We start from the raw sequence: 18,822 nt of genomic DNA on the forward strand, positions 1-18,822 counted from the left end.
GGGGCCAGATCAGTCAGGTCATTTTCTGTGGCCTGCGAAAGAAAATCATGTGTGTCAACTTGCTAAAATTTGTACCGAAATTGAAATTGTCATGTGCAATAAATAACATTGAGATTGAGCAATAAATTTGTTGCCCGGTTTACACTCACTGGAAGAATAATTGAACAAACGATTATAATTTATTTCAAAACTAGTACTCTATTAATTTGTTGTGTACAAGTAATAATTTTGCGGTTTCACTGTCATAATGGCCCTCCGAGGGAAGACGTAACTCCAAATTGGCCCGTGACAAAAATGAGTTTCTGCCCTAAACGTATTGAATTATGTTTTTAGCTAGGAGGTTACTTCCTGATTTGTAGAGGATGACATTTGTTGGCCATTCTGATGACAGTTTTTATTCACACATTTAAAGGTCTATCTTGTTTCGACGAACTAAACATTTCAAGTGCCGTCTTGTTAGCAAGAAGGCTACTTCCTAAGCGTGCAGGCGTTTGTCGGCCATTTTTGATGGAGTCTTCCATTCACACAGAAGTTTCTAAATTGACTCTCTTGTTTGTGGACGATTACACTTGTCATAAATTTTGATAAGATCCCAACACTTTGTGTCCTTGTATCAACTTTCTCACAATGCAGCCTACGAAAGTGTGCTCCAAAGCAGCCTTCGCTCATGACCCATCTCCATGGAAACGAAGGCCAGATTCAAAGGCCACATGAATGTGGTCACCGGTGTGCGGTCAAGGCACGGCAGAAGTAACATCATGTGGCTATGAAATTCGGCCTCTGGAGGAAGCGGCCGACAAATTTTGATACAGCCTTTATTTTTTTAGCTAGCAGGGTACTTCCTGTGTTAGAGGCGACGATCTTGTCAATGATTTTAATTGGACTGTTCAACACAAATGACTCCCGACGATTCTTTTCCATGTTTCTCATTTTCTAAACTCTGTGATCCATCTTTGTTCTTTAGCTAGCAGGCTACTGCCTGGCTTTTTGTCCGGCATTCTGATTGGCCTTTCCCATTCACACCAAATTCCTCAATCCACAAATCTGAGATTGTTTTCGTCTCTACTTCCCAACATGCAAAGCAAGGAAGAAAAATACAGCAAAATAAATTATATATATATATATATATATATATATATATATATATATATATATCATGCCTTTCGAAACTGAACATAATTTAAGACTTTAAATAAATCCATTATATTATTACTTGAATTATTTTTTTAATTGTGTCACTGTGTTTAACAAGGTATGATCCTACATTCGTTCTGTTGGTGGAAATGTGATCTGAAGCCACTTTGTCAGTCTTCAACCCCCCCCCCCACCCCCGCATACAGATTTTCCCTCAACAAGTCAGTAGCGGACTGTGGATGCCCTGCCAGATCTTCTTTACCTGCCGGGGGGACCGACGGTGGACAAGAATCAACTTCTTGTAGGCACACAGGTTCCCACGGTCTCTGTCTCGGATGTCGAAGGTGTAAAAGCCAGCGTGGGCCTCGGGCAAGACGCCCAGGGCACTGAAGCACATGCCAACGTAGACATCATCGATGGGGAAATAGGGAATGACTCCGCAGGTGGAATAAAGCGGTCGCAGCAAGCCCCCGGAGATTACAAAGCCGCCACCACCCACGTAGGCCGGGTAGGGCCCCTCATAGAAGCTCATGGGAATGAAGTATTTGTTCTTGGGGTCCCGTTGGGGACTCGCCATCTTTATCACGTCTCCGGCGTACAATCGAGAGGCCTTGGAAGAGTCGAGAGAGCTGAGGTAGCTCAGCAGGGCCGGGGTGTTGACCATGACGTCGTCATCACCGCTGAAGACAAAGGAGACCCTCGGACATCTTTCCAGGGTCCAACGGAAAAAAGCGTTCATCTTGAGGGTCAGGTTGAGGAGAGAATCGTGGAAGTCGGCCTGCAGGATGTCGCCGTAGTTCTCTGCTTCAAACCTGAGCCATTGACACCAATTTAGCACTTTAGTTGCTAGATCTAGCAACTTTTCAGACAAACTTAGCAACTTTTTTTCAGGGAAACAAGTGTCGCTACTTTTTAAAATTTGCGGTTCAACTTTCTTTGGCACTAACATACCACCAAAGCAATACAGTCCTGTTGTTGCTTTCACCTGAGCACGAACCAATACAGTAATGGGTCAATTTTTCCACATGGACTCATTTGTGGGAACGAAGTGCAAATATGCCAGGTTTCACTGTAGCATAATAGATGTTGGTAGTATAAGTATAGAAATTTTAAGCCATTGAGGCAAAAAAAGGAGGAAAAATTAATTAAATTACCGGTAGTAAACATAACTAGCCTCAATAATTCCAACTATTGTCGTACAAATTAATGCCATCGAAACTCATATAATGATGCCTTTTCTTATTTTAAGCTAAAATTGATCATAAGAAATACAATTGCAATAAATTTGAATCACTTGAGGGCTTGAATCAAGTGAAATGCTTGGCAGCAACACAAAAAAAGCATCTTCTCCCCTGACTTCAGATTATAAATCTTGCTTAGATTTTTTTTCCCCAATTATCATGATGCAACGGCAATGTAATTTAAAAACTTTTAGCACCAAATAGTGATTGACATCTCCTAAAATTTAATTGGCAACACTGACCTGACCAGCACACTGAGATCTGGGTCGTCCGGTGAGGCGGTGCCCAGCAGGAACGCTGTCCTCACACGTAGTCCCCCGTTATAGAGGCGCTCCTGTCCCCAGGTGTCACGCACTGCCTGCGCGAAATAAATGAAGTGCCAAAGAAGCATATTTTTGTCTTTTCAGTGATTAGCAACGTGCCGTGCCACTAGCGGCCGACGCCCTCTTTCTACGGTTATGCAGGAAGAATCACTGCCCAAGTACTGTTCAAATGTATTTAACTTTTAAGCTCAATACAATAAATACCGTATTGGCCCGAATATAAGACGGCCCTGATTGTAAGACGACCCCCTCATTTTCAAGATTCAAGTTTGAAAAAAGACTTTTTGAACACCAAATTAATTTTTATACAGAAAATAATGACTGTACATCTGAAACAAATGATTATAACAATATATTTGAGAGAAAGAGCATGTTATTTTGCCTCATTCAAATCTAAAGTGCAGTCACATTCGTAAATGAATGGCTTCTGGTTTTTGAAATGTAAATTACATCATAACTTCTCCTCAGCTGCCGGTTAACCTGGCCGATCTTCGACCCACTTTTCTCCAGATTGTCGCTACGTTTCTCCATTTTCTGTTTTCTCTTCTATTATTTTCTTCTCTTTTCTTTCTTACCGCTATTTTTTATTTTTCTTCTTCGTGCTACCGCTATTTTTATTTTTATTCTTTGTGACAGGGGTTCACTTTGGCCTGGGGAGTCAAGTTCAGCATTCGCTTCAATGATATCTGGCGCCATCTAGTGTTGTGAATGGGTATAATGTCTAGACCCTGAATATAAGACGACCCCCACTTTTTCAGTCTTATTTCAATGCAAAAAACACTGTCTGATATTCGGGCCAATACAGTAAAGTGTGAATGATTCAATTCAGTTAAATGAAAACCGATTTCCCAATTCAAATAGTTTTTCCTTACACCCCTCGTAGGTACAACACCGATTCCAATTTTAAGGGCAATACATTTAAATTCAATATGAAGTCACCACACCTGTCGCCGTTCAAAGTGGGCCGGCATGGATTTGATGGCAAATAACAGGAATGTGGCGTTCTCCTTGCACTTGTTGGGCTGGTCCATGAGGAACGGAGGCGAGCGGCACTTCATCCCCCACAGGAAGTTTCGCAGCAGGAATGGATAGGAGTCTACATCCTGCACGTTGGTCTCAATCAGCTCTTGATTGGTGTTCCGGCAGTAAGGCCAAGGCGGAACTCGACTCAATGGGTTCTCGCCCTGGTCTGCACGTTTCAGACTGGAGTGCAGAAGTCGATTCCAATATGCTCCATTTTCCGGGATCAAAGTCCGGAACGTGGAAGATATGTTGACACTTGGCAGGGTTGGGACTTTGGCTTGGACCGGGATTTGGACCGAGGTGTGGACCGGGGTTTGGATCGGAGTTTGGATCGGAGTTTGGACCGGGGTTTGGACTGGAGTTTGGACCTCCATTTGGCGCACGCCGGCACTCTTCGGAGGCTCTTTCATGCTGGAGTTCACCTCCTTTCGACTGTTGGAGTAGAGGAAGACGAGGAGTAAAGTGGACAGGAGGAGCAATACTCGGAACCTCTGAGTGATTCTCATGAGGGCGTTAGAGGTGGATCATTTTCTAGGAGTGGAGGACCAACCTGTGTGAAAAATGAAAGGAGTTATGGGTCATTCTAGAATTGCAGGACAGTGTATCATGCCGTGTTGGATGTCAAAGAATAAAAATGGGCTCCTTCCAAAGTTTGGGACCAGCGACAGAAAAAGCTCTATTCCCTCTGAGCCTCGACTTGGGTGCCATTAGCTGACCCAGCCCAGAGAGGTCAGGCACTGTGAGATGATTTCAAGATTGAAAGAAAAAAATAGAAATTTTAAATGAATTCTAAAGGAGCATGTGGAGGAAATCCAGAGCCGCAGTTACGTGGTCCCTCTTATGTGTTCCAGTTAGGAGGCAAGCAGCAACATTTTAAGCCAGCAGGATCAACGTTAAAGGTCAGGGCTGGCTGACTCCAAAATAAAGTGCATTACAGTAATCCAGCAGAGATGTGACAAAAGCGTTGATTACTGTTTCAAATTCCCGTTGTGCAATAAAGGGTGCCTTTGTCTGGTCACTTTTGCTTGAATCGTTCAAACGTTTTATTTGCTCACAGACATATTTGAAATAGTACGAATGCTCTGAAGTTGAGTCTCAACATACTGATACTAGAAGCCTTCTCGAGGAAGAGAACATGACATCAAGCTAATTGGTTGTGTGTTTATGTCTTTTGAGTTGGGAAAACTGGGTTACAGTACAGATATGTACATCGCATGCCCATCTCTGAAACGAAGTCATTTTTTTTTCTCATAACATATGATCCATAGTCATCTTTTCATGAAATAAAATGCCCACAATATCCAGAAGCATGCCCATCACAGTCATAATACAAGCCAGATAAAGTCTAAGCAAAAAAAGCAAGGTTTTGCTGAGCTTAATTCACAAGATAATGCGATTTTATTTGCCGTCGCTAGGTTTATCGTCTACGATCTCATGCATTAATTTGCATTTCCTCAGGAAAGGTCAATCAGAGCCAACACCATTTTATATACTGCAATTAGTAGCCCTTTCATTCAAATCATCTCTAAAAGTTTTAAGAAAAATAATTCAATAGCACCACAACGGCCTCTCAAGATACCAGCTCACTGAGGATCTCTGCCTGCTACACCTGACAGCCAGTCCAGTCCTGATCGCGGGTTCCATCTCAGGGTTGGTTCACGTGGGAATTTTTCTTTTTTTAATTACAGTGAATTATTTAGTATGTTAAGTAATTAAGTTTGATGTCTAACGTTGCCAGTGGCCCAGGTCCAAATTTACACAGAACATACTATGCATCCAAGGAAAATGAACAGTATTTCCGACATTCTAGTTAGTTGTCAACATAAATAGGAGCGCTACTTTCTGGATCATCATGTGCAGGCTTACTGAGTGTTGCCATCACTAATGTGAACCATCATTGTGTTTCCTTGGCTGGTTGCCTGTTGATTTGCTATTTATTGTTTTATTTGTTTATATTTATATATTTATGGCTTTATGTCTTTTTATGCAGTTCAGTTTCGCTGCCCTTATTGTTAGCTGTGTGTGTTTTCAACGCACTGCATGTTTGTACTGTGGTTGAGAGGAAAGAAATTTCATCTGTGCTCTATGTTGGACAAAGAGCATATTTGACAATAAAGCTGACTTGACTTGACTGAACGGTGGAACAAACGTTTCCCCAACAGATTGGCTCGACACAATTGATTATGGCCTGAAGCCTTTTTCAATCAATCTAAAATATTTCTTGTTTTGCACAATGATTTGCCTTACGTGCGAATGCTGCTTTGCAAACAATGCCGATTATATTATTAAAGAACATTTTGGCAGCCTGCTGTTCCATAAATTATCGTGGTGGTCTTGGTTACTCTCTCCACGGGTGTGCATCGTGTGTTAAACACGGCGCAATTAACCAGGGACTTTGTTCGGCGCTCCATCGTACAAACAAGTACGCATTAAAGCAAAACGGAGGCTACCACATCATCCTTACACATATTTAAGCAAAAGAGAGAGAAAGAAAAAATAAACTTACTGAAAGGTGACTTGCACGAGGCTTCTTGGGGCTCGACGACTCCGAGGATCACGTGACCTTACCTGGAGTGTTTGTGCAAAACATCAATAGAGTGTAGGTTTGATGCCACCACCAGCGCAAAGGGACTACTTTACGCGGCGGAGAAGACGGTGCAAGAGGCCAAGTTCAGTTTGGGCCGTATTTTCGGTTTTTCATTTATCTTCAGTTTATGGCCATAAAGCGGTTTTTACAACATATTTTCTTATGTTTTTACTCTCCTCCTCAGGTAGCAGCAGGGCATGCAGAGGACAATAGCCTATGCATGAGAATGATGCTTCCAACATTTGTGTTTGTCTGTCCGTGTGCGTGTGCGTGTGTGTGTGTGCGTGCGTGGGTGGCGGCACAGGTGTGTCTGTTATTTTTACAAATTACTCACCAATTTAAAACATCGAAAATGGTTTACTTTCTTTTAGGATTCCATTTTAAGGCTTGAACAGCCAGCGATATCTATAGAGATAGATAGATAGGCGAGTAATAAAATTATTTTATTATTATTGGAAGTGAACCTCCGAAGTCAAACAAAGTTTGAAAAATGCCACAAATAAAACTGAATTATACGCGATGTCGCATTACGTAAATCTTGTGAGACTTAAATCCAATGAACATCGAAAGGTAGCATGTCATTTTCATTGTGGGTCTCATCATTAGGTTCAATTTCAATTCTTATCCAGCATATAATGAATGCGATATCACGTTGTGTGGCTTTTTGCGGGATGCCAACACAAACAAACTACGGTAGGCTACATAGTTTGTCAAATATTTTTATGGAATGGGACCACCAACACATCTCGTCGAAAGTAATATGCGCACACAGTACGGTAATCGTACGCAGTAATGCCATGCCATATTTCTGTTGAACAGTACAAATGTTTGCAATACTAGACGTTTACGTGTATTGAATGTGTGTTTGAATACGTTTCAAAGTGATTACAGGGTGTGAAGAGTTGTCAGATCTGCGATTCCCAGTGTGATACACAACTGCAATTCAGTTGTGTATGTGTCTTAATTTAAATAAATTAGCATCTTTATACGTTTTATTTCTTTAGTTGTAATTTAACTTTTATATGAAATGTATTTTTACGGAATCATAAAGGAATGTTAAATATATCTCTTCCACTTCATTTTTTCACACGTAGGCCTGCTCGGCTACTGTATTTGAACGTTTATCATATTAGGAGAGCCACATTATTGTTATTATGACTGTATTTAGGTGGTACTTGGTGTAAAAAGTTTGAGAATCACGCAGTTAAATTATAAGGACAAAGGTTTTTCAAACATGTAAATGTGGCTTTAAAACGCTTTAAATGTGTAACACGCGCAGGAATAACTGAACTGGAAGGTACAATTTTTGCTTTTCCATTCCTTTTAATGAGAAGGTTGGTGGCGCAAAATGTTGTAGAACGTCTCTTAACAAAAACGGAGTACATTATTTGACATTTTATGATTAAAAAAAACACACCGTATAACCCTCATTAACTTGATGTCAGTACCTGCAAAAGGCCACTGGGCGTCAGTATTGCTTTGCAAACGCTTTCTTGTTCCATCTGTATTGCGTCTGTCAGGCGTCGACAACGGGGGAGGAGTTTGACTTTATTATAAGAGTTTTGTAATTTATTATACAGTGAAGTGTCAACTTCTTGTTGCACTCGTACGGCAATGGGGGTTGGGGGGGGCATTAAAATGTGAATTTAAACATCGCCTGTAGGTTTGCCAAGGTTTTTACTTGACTTCACATGATTTCCTGCTTTGGTTGGGTTGGACATCACTTTGGATGTTTCCACGCTATCAACACGCACGTTAAGACAAGAGTCGGAGACAGACCAGGCACGCGTAAAACAAGACAAACAAAAATGAAAGAAAGAAAGGAGAAACGCTAGTCTATTGCTCTTGTCGAAAACCATGCAAAATGTTCATCATGACGTGCGGGACAAAACCACACAAAGTCCTTGGGGACGATCAAATGAGATTCTCATCCCGTTGCGCTGAAATGAAGACATCACGGTTGTTGTTATAAGTGGAGCCATGGTGCCATAATAGGGAAAAAGCCATCTAAGCACTTTAACGTTGTTTTAATGCTTAACTTCTTAACGTTGTTCTGTTACGAAAGTCACAAAACATTTAATCATTTAGATAGGGTTGAGTCTATTTCCAAAAGTAGTACAGTTGGCAAAGAGAGTATGCTGAAGTGATACATGTTGATTGGTGGGAGACTAAGTTCAGCCTGTGTTGTTATGGAGTCTTTACCGCATTAGGTGTTTTTTTTTTTGTCTGAATCAAATAATCTGTAAATTGTTTATTTTTAACAGAAATGTAAATTAAATTCCAAATGAAGTTCAAGTGTTTTGGGATCACACTTGGTGGTAAATTGAATATTTAAACGATGTACATAGGCAATTTAAAAAGAACCTTTTTTTTTTGCTTCAGTTCACTTTTGAGGTTCACCGTTTGTGAATTTTGCTGATTTTTTTTTAAACCCGCTCCTCCATTATTTGTTTTAAAAAGATTATGGGGATTTCTTATTGACTTATTTGTGATTTTCCAGACACTTTGGTTTGGTGTTGTTGATACCACAGGTACCTAACATTGAAATACAAAGTTAATTTTCCCATGTATTTTAAAATATGGATGATTGATTTTGCTAACCTTCTAATAGTAATATAGATTTTTAAAAATCAATTTTTAATGCCAAGTTACTTTTTCGCCAAACCTGGAACAGTTGCTCTAAGGAAGAATTTATGAAACGATACATCTCAACGAAAAGACCAGCACTGGATGTCAGGGAGGAGCCAAGTTTAGTCCAGGTAAAAGCAGAAAGTCTTTATCGCATATGCATGTACATGTGCAATTCATCTATAAGACATTACTTTTAAGGGTAGAGTTATAGGATCAGTTTAAAGTGTCGATAAGATGTTTTGGGCTCATAGTTTGTGCTTATATTTATAGTTTAAACCATTAACAAAGGGAATTTAAAGCATTATTTGGGCATCAGTTACGTGCATTTTTTTTTTCCACTATTCGTAGAATGGCTCCATATCTCGTCATGTGCTGGCAATCTGACAACAGACTAATAACCATTAGTGCACTCAGGAGGATAGTGTTCATAGAGATCAGATCCTGTGGATGTTATGAAAGGTGGATATAAGGGCTTTAAGGTAAGCAAAGATGATGGGAGAGAGAAAGAGAGAGTCAAGGCAAAAACACAAGGCGCAGTGGTGAGGGCGGAGGTCAAGTCAGCGCAGGTCGTACTCGTCCTCCTGTATGGTTTTCTTGATGCGCAGTAGCATGGTGGTGAGCCACTGGTCAAGCCGCGAGATGGTGTCAAACTCCTTAACCTGTTCAAAATTAAAAACATCAATCAACCAATAAAACACGGTTTTATTTTAGACCAAAGTTACTGTACTTAAAAAAAAAAAACTAATGAAATAACTGAATCTAAAATTGAAAAAAACATTTTCGTTCACAAAATAAAACCAAAAAAAGTAACCTGAGAAGTACATCTTTCATTTATGAAACTAACTAAAAATTACAGGAAAAACGTTCTGTTTTTGTCTATGACAATTAATATCACACGTGAGCTTTCAGGATTTATGTTCTTGTTTTGGTTTTGCCGCACATCCATACAGAAGGAAGGTTCAACTATTGTTGTTTGCAGTTTACTTCATTACACAACACTGACTTTAAAAAATATATTTATATATATATATATCATTTTGTACTCGACAAGAACTTTAAATATAAAAAAAAAAACTAAAATGAAACCTAAACAAAAACGAAGCAAAATAAAATTGAATAAAAACTAACAAACTTGCTCTAAAAAAACTAATTAAAACTAAGTGAATTTAAAAAAAAAGATACGGCGAAATTACAAGCTAACCATTATGAGAAAAAAAAATCAATCACAACTATTATAAACCATGTTGAGTCAGAAATGCACAACAGCACTACACAAAGGTTTCCATTCACCGAATCGGTGTAGGCGTCCACGTTCTGTTCTTCATAAGCGTTGAGGAGTTTCTGGTCAAGAAAAAAAAAAAAAGCAGATTTTTAAAGCAAGAGTGCAGCACAGTACCACGTTGTGGGCAGCACTGAGGTCAACTGGATGAACAGGTAGCGTAAATAAATGTATGCCTCTGAGTAATGCTGCACTCTATGATTGAACATTTTGATGTCTCAATGTACAATGTTTAAATCTCTTTTGTTGTTTGTGACGGAAGCTACCTTCAACAGTTGCTTGAAAGTTTGTGTGTTGAAGTAAAGAGAGATCGAAACACTGAAGGAACCGGAGTTCCCTACCCCTGATCAAGAGTAATTTCCATTCACAAATCTAAGTGGTTCCACATCACATGTTAGCATTAAGCTAGCAGGCCTTCATGAAAATTGATGTGCGTTAAAAAAAAAAAATAAAATAAAATCCACTCCGATTAATTTTAATTGGTGTCAATAGTATGTGGAATTTAGAGATACGATAACCTCTATGGATGTCCCTATCAGCTTTTCTGGCACCAGAGTCTGATTTGCTTTTAAGTACTGTATCTGCTGACACAGATTTGCGATCCAATACCTCGACAATGCATTAAGGAAAAAAAAAAAAGCGTTCTGACGTGTCACTGTTGATAACCTGTCTGTCACTTTCTCAGCTCTCTCAACTCTTTAACGATTTCATTGCGCGAGGACGCTTCTTTATATCAGGCAAGGCAGACTTATTTAGGGGCATTTTTGGGCTTGCTTCTCCCTCCATTCAAGCTATGAAGACAACCCCACCACTCTGTCTCTATGCCTGCAGGAAAGCTTTGCGCAGCTGAGAACACGAGTCTCTGGGTGTGTGCGGGTCACACTTAACTACATCGCTAAAAAAAAAAAATTGGCTAAAAATTGGCATTGTGAAATATAAAACGAAGCTACTACTGTTCTTTTGGGCAAGATATTTGCACATTTGGATTATTTTGTAGCTTTGTGACCTTTAAATGCTCATAAAATAATAAAACCAATCTTTTTCACCCGATACAGGATCAGTTTAAAGTCACGCGAACAACCCCAATTTCCGATCGGCTCGAGACAACCCTAGTACTCTAATTTCCAGCTGATATCGTAAATATATACATTACCAGTAAAATACATAAATAGACAGTTGACAAGTTCATGGTTGACTAACTGTTTTTCCAAAGATTTAACAGGCGACCTTGCTCCAAAGACGGAACCTACCTTCAACAGCTTGCACTCTCGAGAGTCCGAAAAGGCCGGGAACATTTCTTCATACTTCTGCACAGCCAGCTAACACGGTGCGAGAAATGCTGAGTATTATTACTGTGACGGGAGGCACAGTTCAAAGCGTCAGTGCGCCGTCACCGCGACTCACTTTAGCATTGAGCATGTCCACGCAGAAATGACAGAGCGCCGCTTTGAAGAAGTGATCCTTGGCGCTGTATTTGAGCAGCGTGCTGTCCATGGCGTGAGTGCCCACCTTCAAAAGACAAACAAAACACTGCAGGGACCCAAATTCACGTTTGTGAAAAATGACCATTCAAGGTTGGCACAAAACCGTCGAACAGCAAACCAACATTCATTGCCAGAACTCATTTTGTATATTTTTTTTTCACACACACAAAAATAAAAAAATCAACTCACTCATAATGCAACTATTATCGAGGTACTATGTGTGTCATGCATGAAATTCCAAATATACCAAAAATTAGGCATAATCACGTTGTAGTTTAGGGCAGTACAATACATGCTGCAAGTGCAACTAAGGCATGCCTGCCAACTATTGGGGAATGGTGATGTTATAACATAAAACTACAGTCAACATCTGCATAATAATAATAACAATAATAATAATAATATATGTTATAAGAATAATACATTTTAAATAAAGTATAGTCACAGTTCGGCATCCACATTCACATTTTCTCAGATTTATTTATTTTCAATTTTTTTTTTAATAACGACTAAGTTGTTGAAGTATCATATCATACTCTCCGACGGTGTCAGGTGCGAGTGTGCATTTGTTTGCATGTATGAGAACACTTTTTAGTTTGGTTGGAGCTCGATGATGGGTCCCCTTGTGAGCCAGTGAGTGAGTGAGTGTATCGGCGTTTGAAGCTGACCTGCTCGTAGATTTCAATGGCTTTGTGGTATTGCTCCAGCTGGGCAGCGTAGGTGGCGACCTTTAAAAGGCACTTGTTGGCCGAACTGTGAAAAGTCAAGCAAAGCGCTGCTCAGTCTAAGGTGCGAGATGACAAAAAATAAACCCGATGATGACCACAGTAAGACTGCTGATGGGGTTTACATTCACCTGGTGGATTCTTCACCTTTGTAATAATCTGCGGCTTGTTCATAATGAGCGATGGCCTGCGAGGAAAAGAGGCACGTGGGTCATTTAATTTTGAATTTCACTTGATATATCTAAATGGTGTATGGAAATGTTTCACTGTATTATTATTCATGCAACTTTAGCATCTCTGAGAATAGCAAATAAAAAAAAACACAAATAGGCATAGTTGGCTGTATTTTGGATAATTTTCTAACAATTGTAACTTTTTGTCAAATATTTGGGGGATCCTATTTTAATTTCATCTTTTTTCAACACACTGTGCATTGTATTCTAAATGTTCAAAATGTTTACCATTTTTCTATGTCTGAATATTATTTTTCCTCATACTTTGGATTAATTTTGGCTCTTTTTAGACAGTGTAAACGTGACTGAGGTTTTGACTTTTGGCACCTTATCGATGTCCACCATCTCTGTCTCGTAGATCTCAGCGATGCTCATGTGATGTTTGGCCGCGATAGTGAAGCGGCCCTGAAGTGACCCAAAAAAAAAAACATTACAAATTAACACAGAAAAAACACATACAATTGGAACATGAAAAATAAATGCAAACTCACCATATCTGTGTATATCTCAATAGCTCGGTTTAGACAGTTTATGGCCTCTGTTGACACAAGGAATAAATAAAATACATTCACCAACCACAACATAATGACATCCCATACAACAATCCCCTGAATATTTTGAAAGGCGCTAATAAATAAAATGTATTATTATTATTATTATAATTATTATATTATTTATTTATTTTGTTGCAAAGATGGCACCAGAGGAGGGAGCCGTCTGCAAATGCTCTTCAAGAGCCTTGCTTTTTATTTTTTTTGTGTTTTGTTTTGTCACATGGTGTTTGTTGTTACATCGTGTGGACCTGATGTAGATTGTTTTTCAGCATTTTTTTGGCCACGACATTCGTCAAAGGAGAAGAATCTGTGCTTGGTGGTTGCGCCTTCTCGGCAGCACGTGTGTACCAGCACATTCATCTGTCTTACGTTTTCCTGTTTTAGGTTTACTCGATTACCAAAATAATTTATATTTGCTAAATGCCAAAACTAATAAGGGAATGATTTTTTTTTTAGACCATTTTCTTTTTTTTTCTTTTCAAAGTCAGAAGTTGATATACAGTACCAGTGTTTCTTAACCAGGGTTCGAGCGAACCCTAGGGGTTCGATGAATCAGTTTCAGGGATTCGACAGAGCCTCTGCCATGGAGGTTAAGACAAACCCGACTCAACATGTCATTTAGTTATGATTCGTCCGCTTGGCCATTACACGGCTGGTTCATTTTGTGCACAATTAAAAAACGTATACTTTATACCAGGGGTCCCCAACCTTTTTTGCCCCACGGACCGGTTTATGCCAGACAATATTTTCAGGGACCGGCATTTAAGGTGTGGCGGAAAAAATACAACAAAATAATATGGTATGAGCTGCATGAAAACTGTCGTGTTTTCGAAATATAATAATAAACACAAGGAGCGTATAATCTGGCCGCAACACTCTGATCGCTATGGTAATATTTAATGCCTTCAAATACGATACAATGCAAATTCAAAGTGCATGAAAATGACGACTCACCACAGCCCCGAGCTTGATTTTCTGCAACCAGACGGTCCCATCTCGGGGTAATAGGAGACAATGACACCTCAAGTGTGTGTTTTACGTGAAGTCTACTTCGTAATTTTGTTTTAGTCGCCGTTGCTGCAGAAAAGCCCCGCCTCACACAGGTAGCATGTCGGAAATAGCAACAGTGCTACTGTGGCGATCTCAGAATATTCAGCCATAACTTTAATCCAGTTGTCTCGAACGTACTTTTAAGGCCGCCATCATTTGTGATCTCCAGCAGTTTTTTTTTACTCATTTTGCGAGCTCCTGTGTTTTGTTTTGAAGTAATCGGTGGGGACCCCTGCTTTATACCGATACTAATTGTGTTTAAAACATGTTTTTTATGTCTTGAATTTGTGGGGGGAAAAAAAAAACAAACATTTTATTTTTCACTAATGAAGGGTTCAGTGAATGTGCATATGAACTGGTCTGGTTCAGTACCTCTAACAAGGTTAAGGTATATAACGGTGGTTGTTATATACAGTAAGGCTACTAAATAATTTGGGAAAACCTAGGTGATGATGTTCCATCATCATTACAACATTTGCCTTAACTGGAGGCACTGCCAGTGATAGTGCACAGAAACAAGTGCTAACAAACGACGCGGCCAAAATGGGGAGCTGAAAAAGGGTTTCGTGTCGCAAGATGTACACACAAAGTATAAATTTTGATAAAAGTTAGTGGAGCTGTTGCAGCAGGCTGCCAACTCTAGAGATTTCACTTTTGAAATCATTCAGACTCATAATTGGCCACAGTAGAGTCATTTTCATTTAGATGACGCAAAAGTATTAGAAATACTTCTCGGTGTCATGTCAGTGCAGTTCTACAATCACAATAATAAATCACATGTTCAAATGAATGCGTCTCAAAAGTCAGCAGTCCCTTTCTTTGTAAGGGCAGAATGTACAATGGTGCCATTCGGTGTCAATATGGGACCCTTTTACCTTGCGGGTCGGCTTTTTTGAAGGCGTTTCCGGCGTCTATGAAGTTGGTGGCCGCGTCGTGTTTGCTCTGCATCTGCAGGTGGAGGCGAGCCGCCTGGGAGAAGGCATTCCCCGCCGCTGCAAAAAGAGGACATTCCGCGTGAAAACAGAAATTAAGGAGCAAGAAAGGTGCTGGTGATAAGGAAAAATCAACATACCACACCAGTTCTTTGCCATCTTGAACATGTTGGCGGCCCTCACGTACATGTCACAGGCCTCTTCCTGCTTGGAGGAACCCCTGCACATGACATAAAGCAGATTTATAATTAATATCTATCATGACCTTCTTGAACAACTGACCTTTAATTTCATAGCATCTACCATCTTTCACATCACTGTAATGCCATTGTTGCTGGAGTTCTTCTCGCTTTGTCGCTCTCCATCATTTGCATTATACTGTTGTTGATCAGTATTACTGCACTGTTGCACACTTTCTTTTGCTTCATGACTGTTTACTTGGATCTAAGGACCTCTGCGCTCGTACTAGTGAATACTATGACAGGTAGGAGCCATGTCAGTCATTTGGAAGACTGAAAATTAGGTTCTGGCATAATTGCAGGCACACAACCCCCTCCTCCCAAGCATACAGCCCCTACCCCTGAGTTTTGAGAGCAATGGGCTGCTCCAGCCCATCCTGCTGCGCTTCTGGCACAAAGCCGCAACAACAAGTCAAATGAATAAAAGTAAGAGAAGATTTGATAAAAGCATCACTTCACTTGTCTTGTCACAGCTTTATTGTATATATTGTGGTACTGTCAAGAAGGAGTCTTGCATTTCTTTCGACTCACTGTATTCTTGGTTGTTAACACACAAAGTTAACATGGGATCCTATGTGTAAAGTCACCACGGCCGTGAGATTTTTTTTTAACGTAAACTCTGCCTTGGCTCAATAAAGGTTGAGAAACACTGCTGTAAACAAATGATGACTGACAGCTGCTGACGAGTACGGCCTATTCCACTAGATGGCGCAACCTGATGAACATTTTAGCCGTTTTTGGCACGAAATACCGGTAATTCATGTTAATCATTCACTATTCTTGTGGTGAGCCTTGTGGAAAAGCAAGCATGCTTCCTCACAACAAGCAATCCTCCATTTCATTCTGTGTGTATTGACAATTCGAACATCAGCGTCCACGCAGTTTTAAGTCGTTTAAGCAGTAACCACATTAGACGTAAATGCCTTAAAATTCTGCGTAACGACCAAACCACACATACAAAACAGACAGTGGGAGTAATAAAGAGGATTTTCATCAGATATTACTTGTCACGTATCGCCGCTACCTTTTCCGCTTAGTTGGCCCTTTAGCTAACGCGGCTACAGTGGTGCCACTCACCCGAAAAGTGCCCCAAAAAAAGACTGTGATGACTTCAACTTCTTTTCAGCCTCGGCCATCAAAGCCGTGGCTTCCTTCTCTTTGCCGCTGTTGTCCATGCTGGCGGCGAGTCTCTCAGTTTAGAGAGAGGAGGTGACAAAAAAGGGGAGAAGTCAACAAACTTGTAGCATAAGCGGCAGCCGTTGATTTGATTCGAGTAGCCAGTTCCCTGTCACGTGACATGGAAACACCGGAAACGCTCTCTCAGCGCGTTTAGTGACTGCCAGTAAAACTGAAATGTCACCAAAACTTTGGAACATTATTTCACATTGACAGTGCAGAAAATGCACAAACAAATTAATGATGATGACATAGTGACTGTTTCGGCCCATTACGTCAGAATATAAGCAAAAATGTTGATAATTGTTTTCTAAAGTAAAACCAAATGTTTGAAAATGGTTTATTTTGATTCAACATCAGTCTGCTTTAACGGAGGACGACAGAAATCTGAGAATATTTACTGTCGAGACGTTGAAATATCAAGAATTTTGACATTTCTCTAAATTAAACGAGGTATCTAAATGATTAATCAACTGTCAAAAATAATCAATGAATTAGAAAATAGATTAGTTGTCGATTAATCGTTGCACATTACAAATAATGATTCAATTAAAAATCATTTGCACAAAATAAAGTTAATTGAAAGTGGAATCTCAATAAAAGTTTTAAAGCAAATACACCAGTCCGTAACTTTTTTGTGTACAGTATAGGGAAAAGAAAACAAATTTTCCCCCATGCCACTACTAGAAGAAATGATACAATGCTGACTAAGCCTATCGACTCCTGTAACATTTTGTCATATTTTCCAGTATTTTATCTTTTATATTTGGTGTCGACTGGTGACATTCCCACTCTGGCGAACAGAAAATGACCATTGGACATGACACAATTTACTTTGCAATGAACAGAGCGTGGCCGTTTGTCCCCCATTTATTAAATGATAACTAAACATATTATTTTGCGTTTCTGTTGCAGAAAATATTCATACAATTACCTCTTCAAACAATCCATCTTTTTTAACACATCTACTAGAATAAACGTGTTCTCGAAGCACACAGTGGGGAGGCGGGGCTATGTATAACTATGTCGACGGCTCTGTTGTTGCAATGCATAGTTTCAGCCTTGGGGGTGACAGAAGCTACGAACTGCAACTTTATCGATCAAATGCAAATGGATTGTGCTTAAAAGTTAAATAGAACGGAATTATACTCAACAGATGCACTATATTGGATTTGAAAAAAGCCCTTGGAAAACGATGCACAGATTGAATGTTTATTTCAGTGATTCCTTTTTGTACCATGAGAGGACACTGCATACCACTAGTGGTACTTGTACCACGCTTTGAGTCTCTACACTCAAAAATAAGATCCTTTGGATTTACCGGAACTTAATTTGAACATGTACATCAGTTGCACATGATTCAAATTGTGGTACAGATGTCATTTTCTTGTGTTTTCCTCCAAAATGAACAAAAAATAAGATTTAGTTTAATACAGTCTGATCATTTGCAACCAAAAAGAAGCACTTTTTTTCATTTTTGTTTGTTTTACTTTTAAGTAAATGCACGAGTCATTTACTTAAAAGTAAAAAAGTAAATACTTTGAGAAGTGCAACTCTAAAAAGTGAAAATAATTTTTTTACTGTCGACTGTACACATTATAGTATTTTTTGATAATTTGTTTGGTTAAAAAAAAAAAAAACACCCCGGTACACAAAAAAGTTTCCCTTATTTGTTAAATTGCATTGTGCTCGTACTGAGATGAAAAAAAATGTCTGAGCATGGCTTTAAACCCAGCTAATTATTGAGGGGGTAATCAGGACTCCACTCACTATATGTCCTGCATGACCAAAACCAAACAATATAAGGAAACGTGCGAAATTAACTAATGATGTATTACCTGAAAAAAATATACCTGACGTTTGTTTTTGTTTTTCAGGTTGCAAAGACAATTTTTTTAATGGCAGTAGCCAGAGGTTTTAGGCTGCCACAAGACAACACATTGACTATGAATCATTCTCGGACACATAACATAACATTAAAAAATATATGTCTGTGGAATATTTTGCTTCTCCAAATCCATTGCATCATCGTTGATAATGTGCCATGGTTCACATTTCTTCATATTGCTGTTCTCCTTGTTTTTTTTCCCTACCTGGTAAGTCCCCAATACCCCAGTTGATCAAAAGTTCAGCCGCACTTGACTGTATCTGTTTCTATTTACATGTGTTTTGAGTCGTGTCATCGTCGTTGGAGGTTGAAAAAAGTAATGA

At 39.5% G+C, this 18,822-nt stretch overlaps 2 protein-coding genes and 2 long non-coding RNA genes across 4 annotated transcripts; 2 read left to right on the top strand and 2 right to left on the bottom strand.

The window, feature by feature from the left end:
- Nucleotides 1–1,197: 1,197 nt before the first annotated feature.
- b3gnt2l (UDP-GlcNAc:betaGal beta-1,3-N-acetylglucosaminyltransferase 2, like) lies at nucleotides 1,198–6,556 on the bottom strand. The gene is made up of 4 exons (XM_019861527.1): nucleotides 6,228–6,556; nucleotides 3,643–4,271; nucleotides 2,618–2,733; nucleotides 1,198–1,946 (listed from the first exon to the last, which is right to left on the bottom strand). The coding sequence occupies exons 2-4, from the start codon at nucleotides 4,225–4,227 to the stop codon at nucleotides 1,349–1,351; spliced, it is 1,299 nt and encodes a 432-aa protein (XP_019717086.1). The 5' UTR covers nucleotides 4,228–4,271; nucleotides 6,228–6,556; the 3' UTR covers nucleotides 1,198–1,348.
- Nucleotides 3,008–13,896, top strand: LOC109510885 (uncharacterized). The gene is made up of 3 exons (XR_002167205.1): nucleotides 3,008–3,021; nucleotides 5,338–5,340; nucleotides 13,717–13,896. It is a non-coding gene; the product is annotated as an uncharacterized LOC109510885 (long non-coding RNA).
- On the top strand, nucleotides 4,299–4,739 carry LOC109510887 (uncharacterized). The gene is made up of 2 exons (XR_002167207.1): nucleotides 4,299–4,450; nucleotides 4,573–4,739. It is a non-coding gene; the product is annotated as an uncharacterized LOC109510887 (long non-coding RNA).
- Nucleotides 7,840–16,733, bottom strand: napab (N-ethylmaleimide-sensitive factor attachment protein, alpha b). The gene is made up of 11 exons (XM_019861546.1): nucleotides 16,513–16,733; nucleotides 15,337–15,416; nucleotides 15,140–15,256; nucleotides 13,152–13,198; nucleotides 12,988–13,065; nucleotides 12,559–12,614; nucleotides 12,371–12,455; nucleotides 11,623–11,727; nucleotides 11,469–11,537; nucleotides 10,230–10,280; nucleotides 7,840–9,598 (listed from the first exon to the last, which is right to left on the bottom strand). The coding sequence occupies exons 1-11, from the start codon at nucleotides 16,608–16,610 to the stop codon at nucleotides 9,497–9,499; spliced, it is 888 nt and encodes a 295-aa protein (XP_019717105.1). The 5' UTR covers nucleotides 16,611–16,733; the 3' UTR covers nucleotides 7,840–9,496.
- Nucleotides 16,734–18,822: the final 2,089 nt, after the last annotated feature.

Source organism: Hippocampus comes, unplaced genomic scaffold, assembly GCF_001891065.2.
Source record: "Hippocampus comes isolate QL1 unplaced genomic scaffold, H_comes_QL1_v1.1 scaffold122, whole genome shotgun sequence".
Classification (NCBI taxonomy): Eukaryota; Metazoa; Chordata; class Actinopteri; order Syngnathiformes; family Syngnathidae; genus Hippocampus; species Hippocampus comes.

Coding starts and splice junctions, on each gene's coding strand:
- b3gnt2l (XM_019861527.1), bottom strand. CDS start 4,227: ATGAGAATCACTCAGAGGTTCCGAGTATTGCTCCTCCTGTCCACTTTA. Junction 2,734..3,642: donor CCCACTTTGAACGGCGACAG/GTGTGGTGACTT, acceptor TATTTCGCGCAG/GCAGTGCGTGACACCTGGGG. Junction 1,947..2,617: donor GATCTCAGTGTGCTGGTCAG/GTCAGTGTTGCC, acceptor TCAATGGCTCAG/GTTTGAAGCAGAGAACTACG.
- napab (XM_019861546.1), bottom strand. CDS start 16,610: ATGGACAACAGCGGCAAAGAGAAGGAAGCCACGGCTTTGATGGCCGAG. Junction 12,456..12,558: donor AAAGGTGAAGAATCCACCAG/GTGAATGTAAAC, acceptor GACTTTTCACAG/TTCGGCCAACAAGTGCCTTT. Junction 11,728..12,370: donor CCATTGAAATCTACGAGCAG/GTCAGCTTCAAA, acceptor TGTCTTTTGAAG/GTGGGCACTCACGCCATGGA.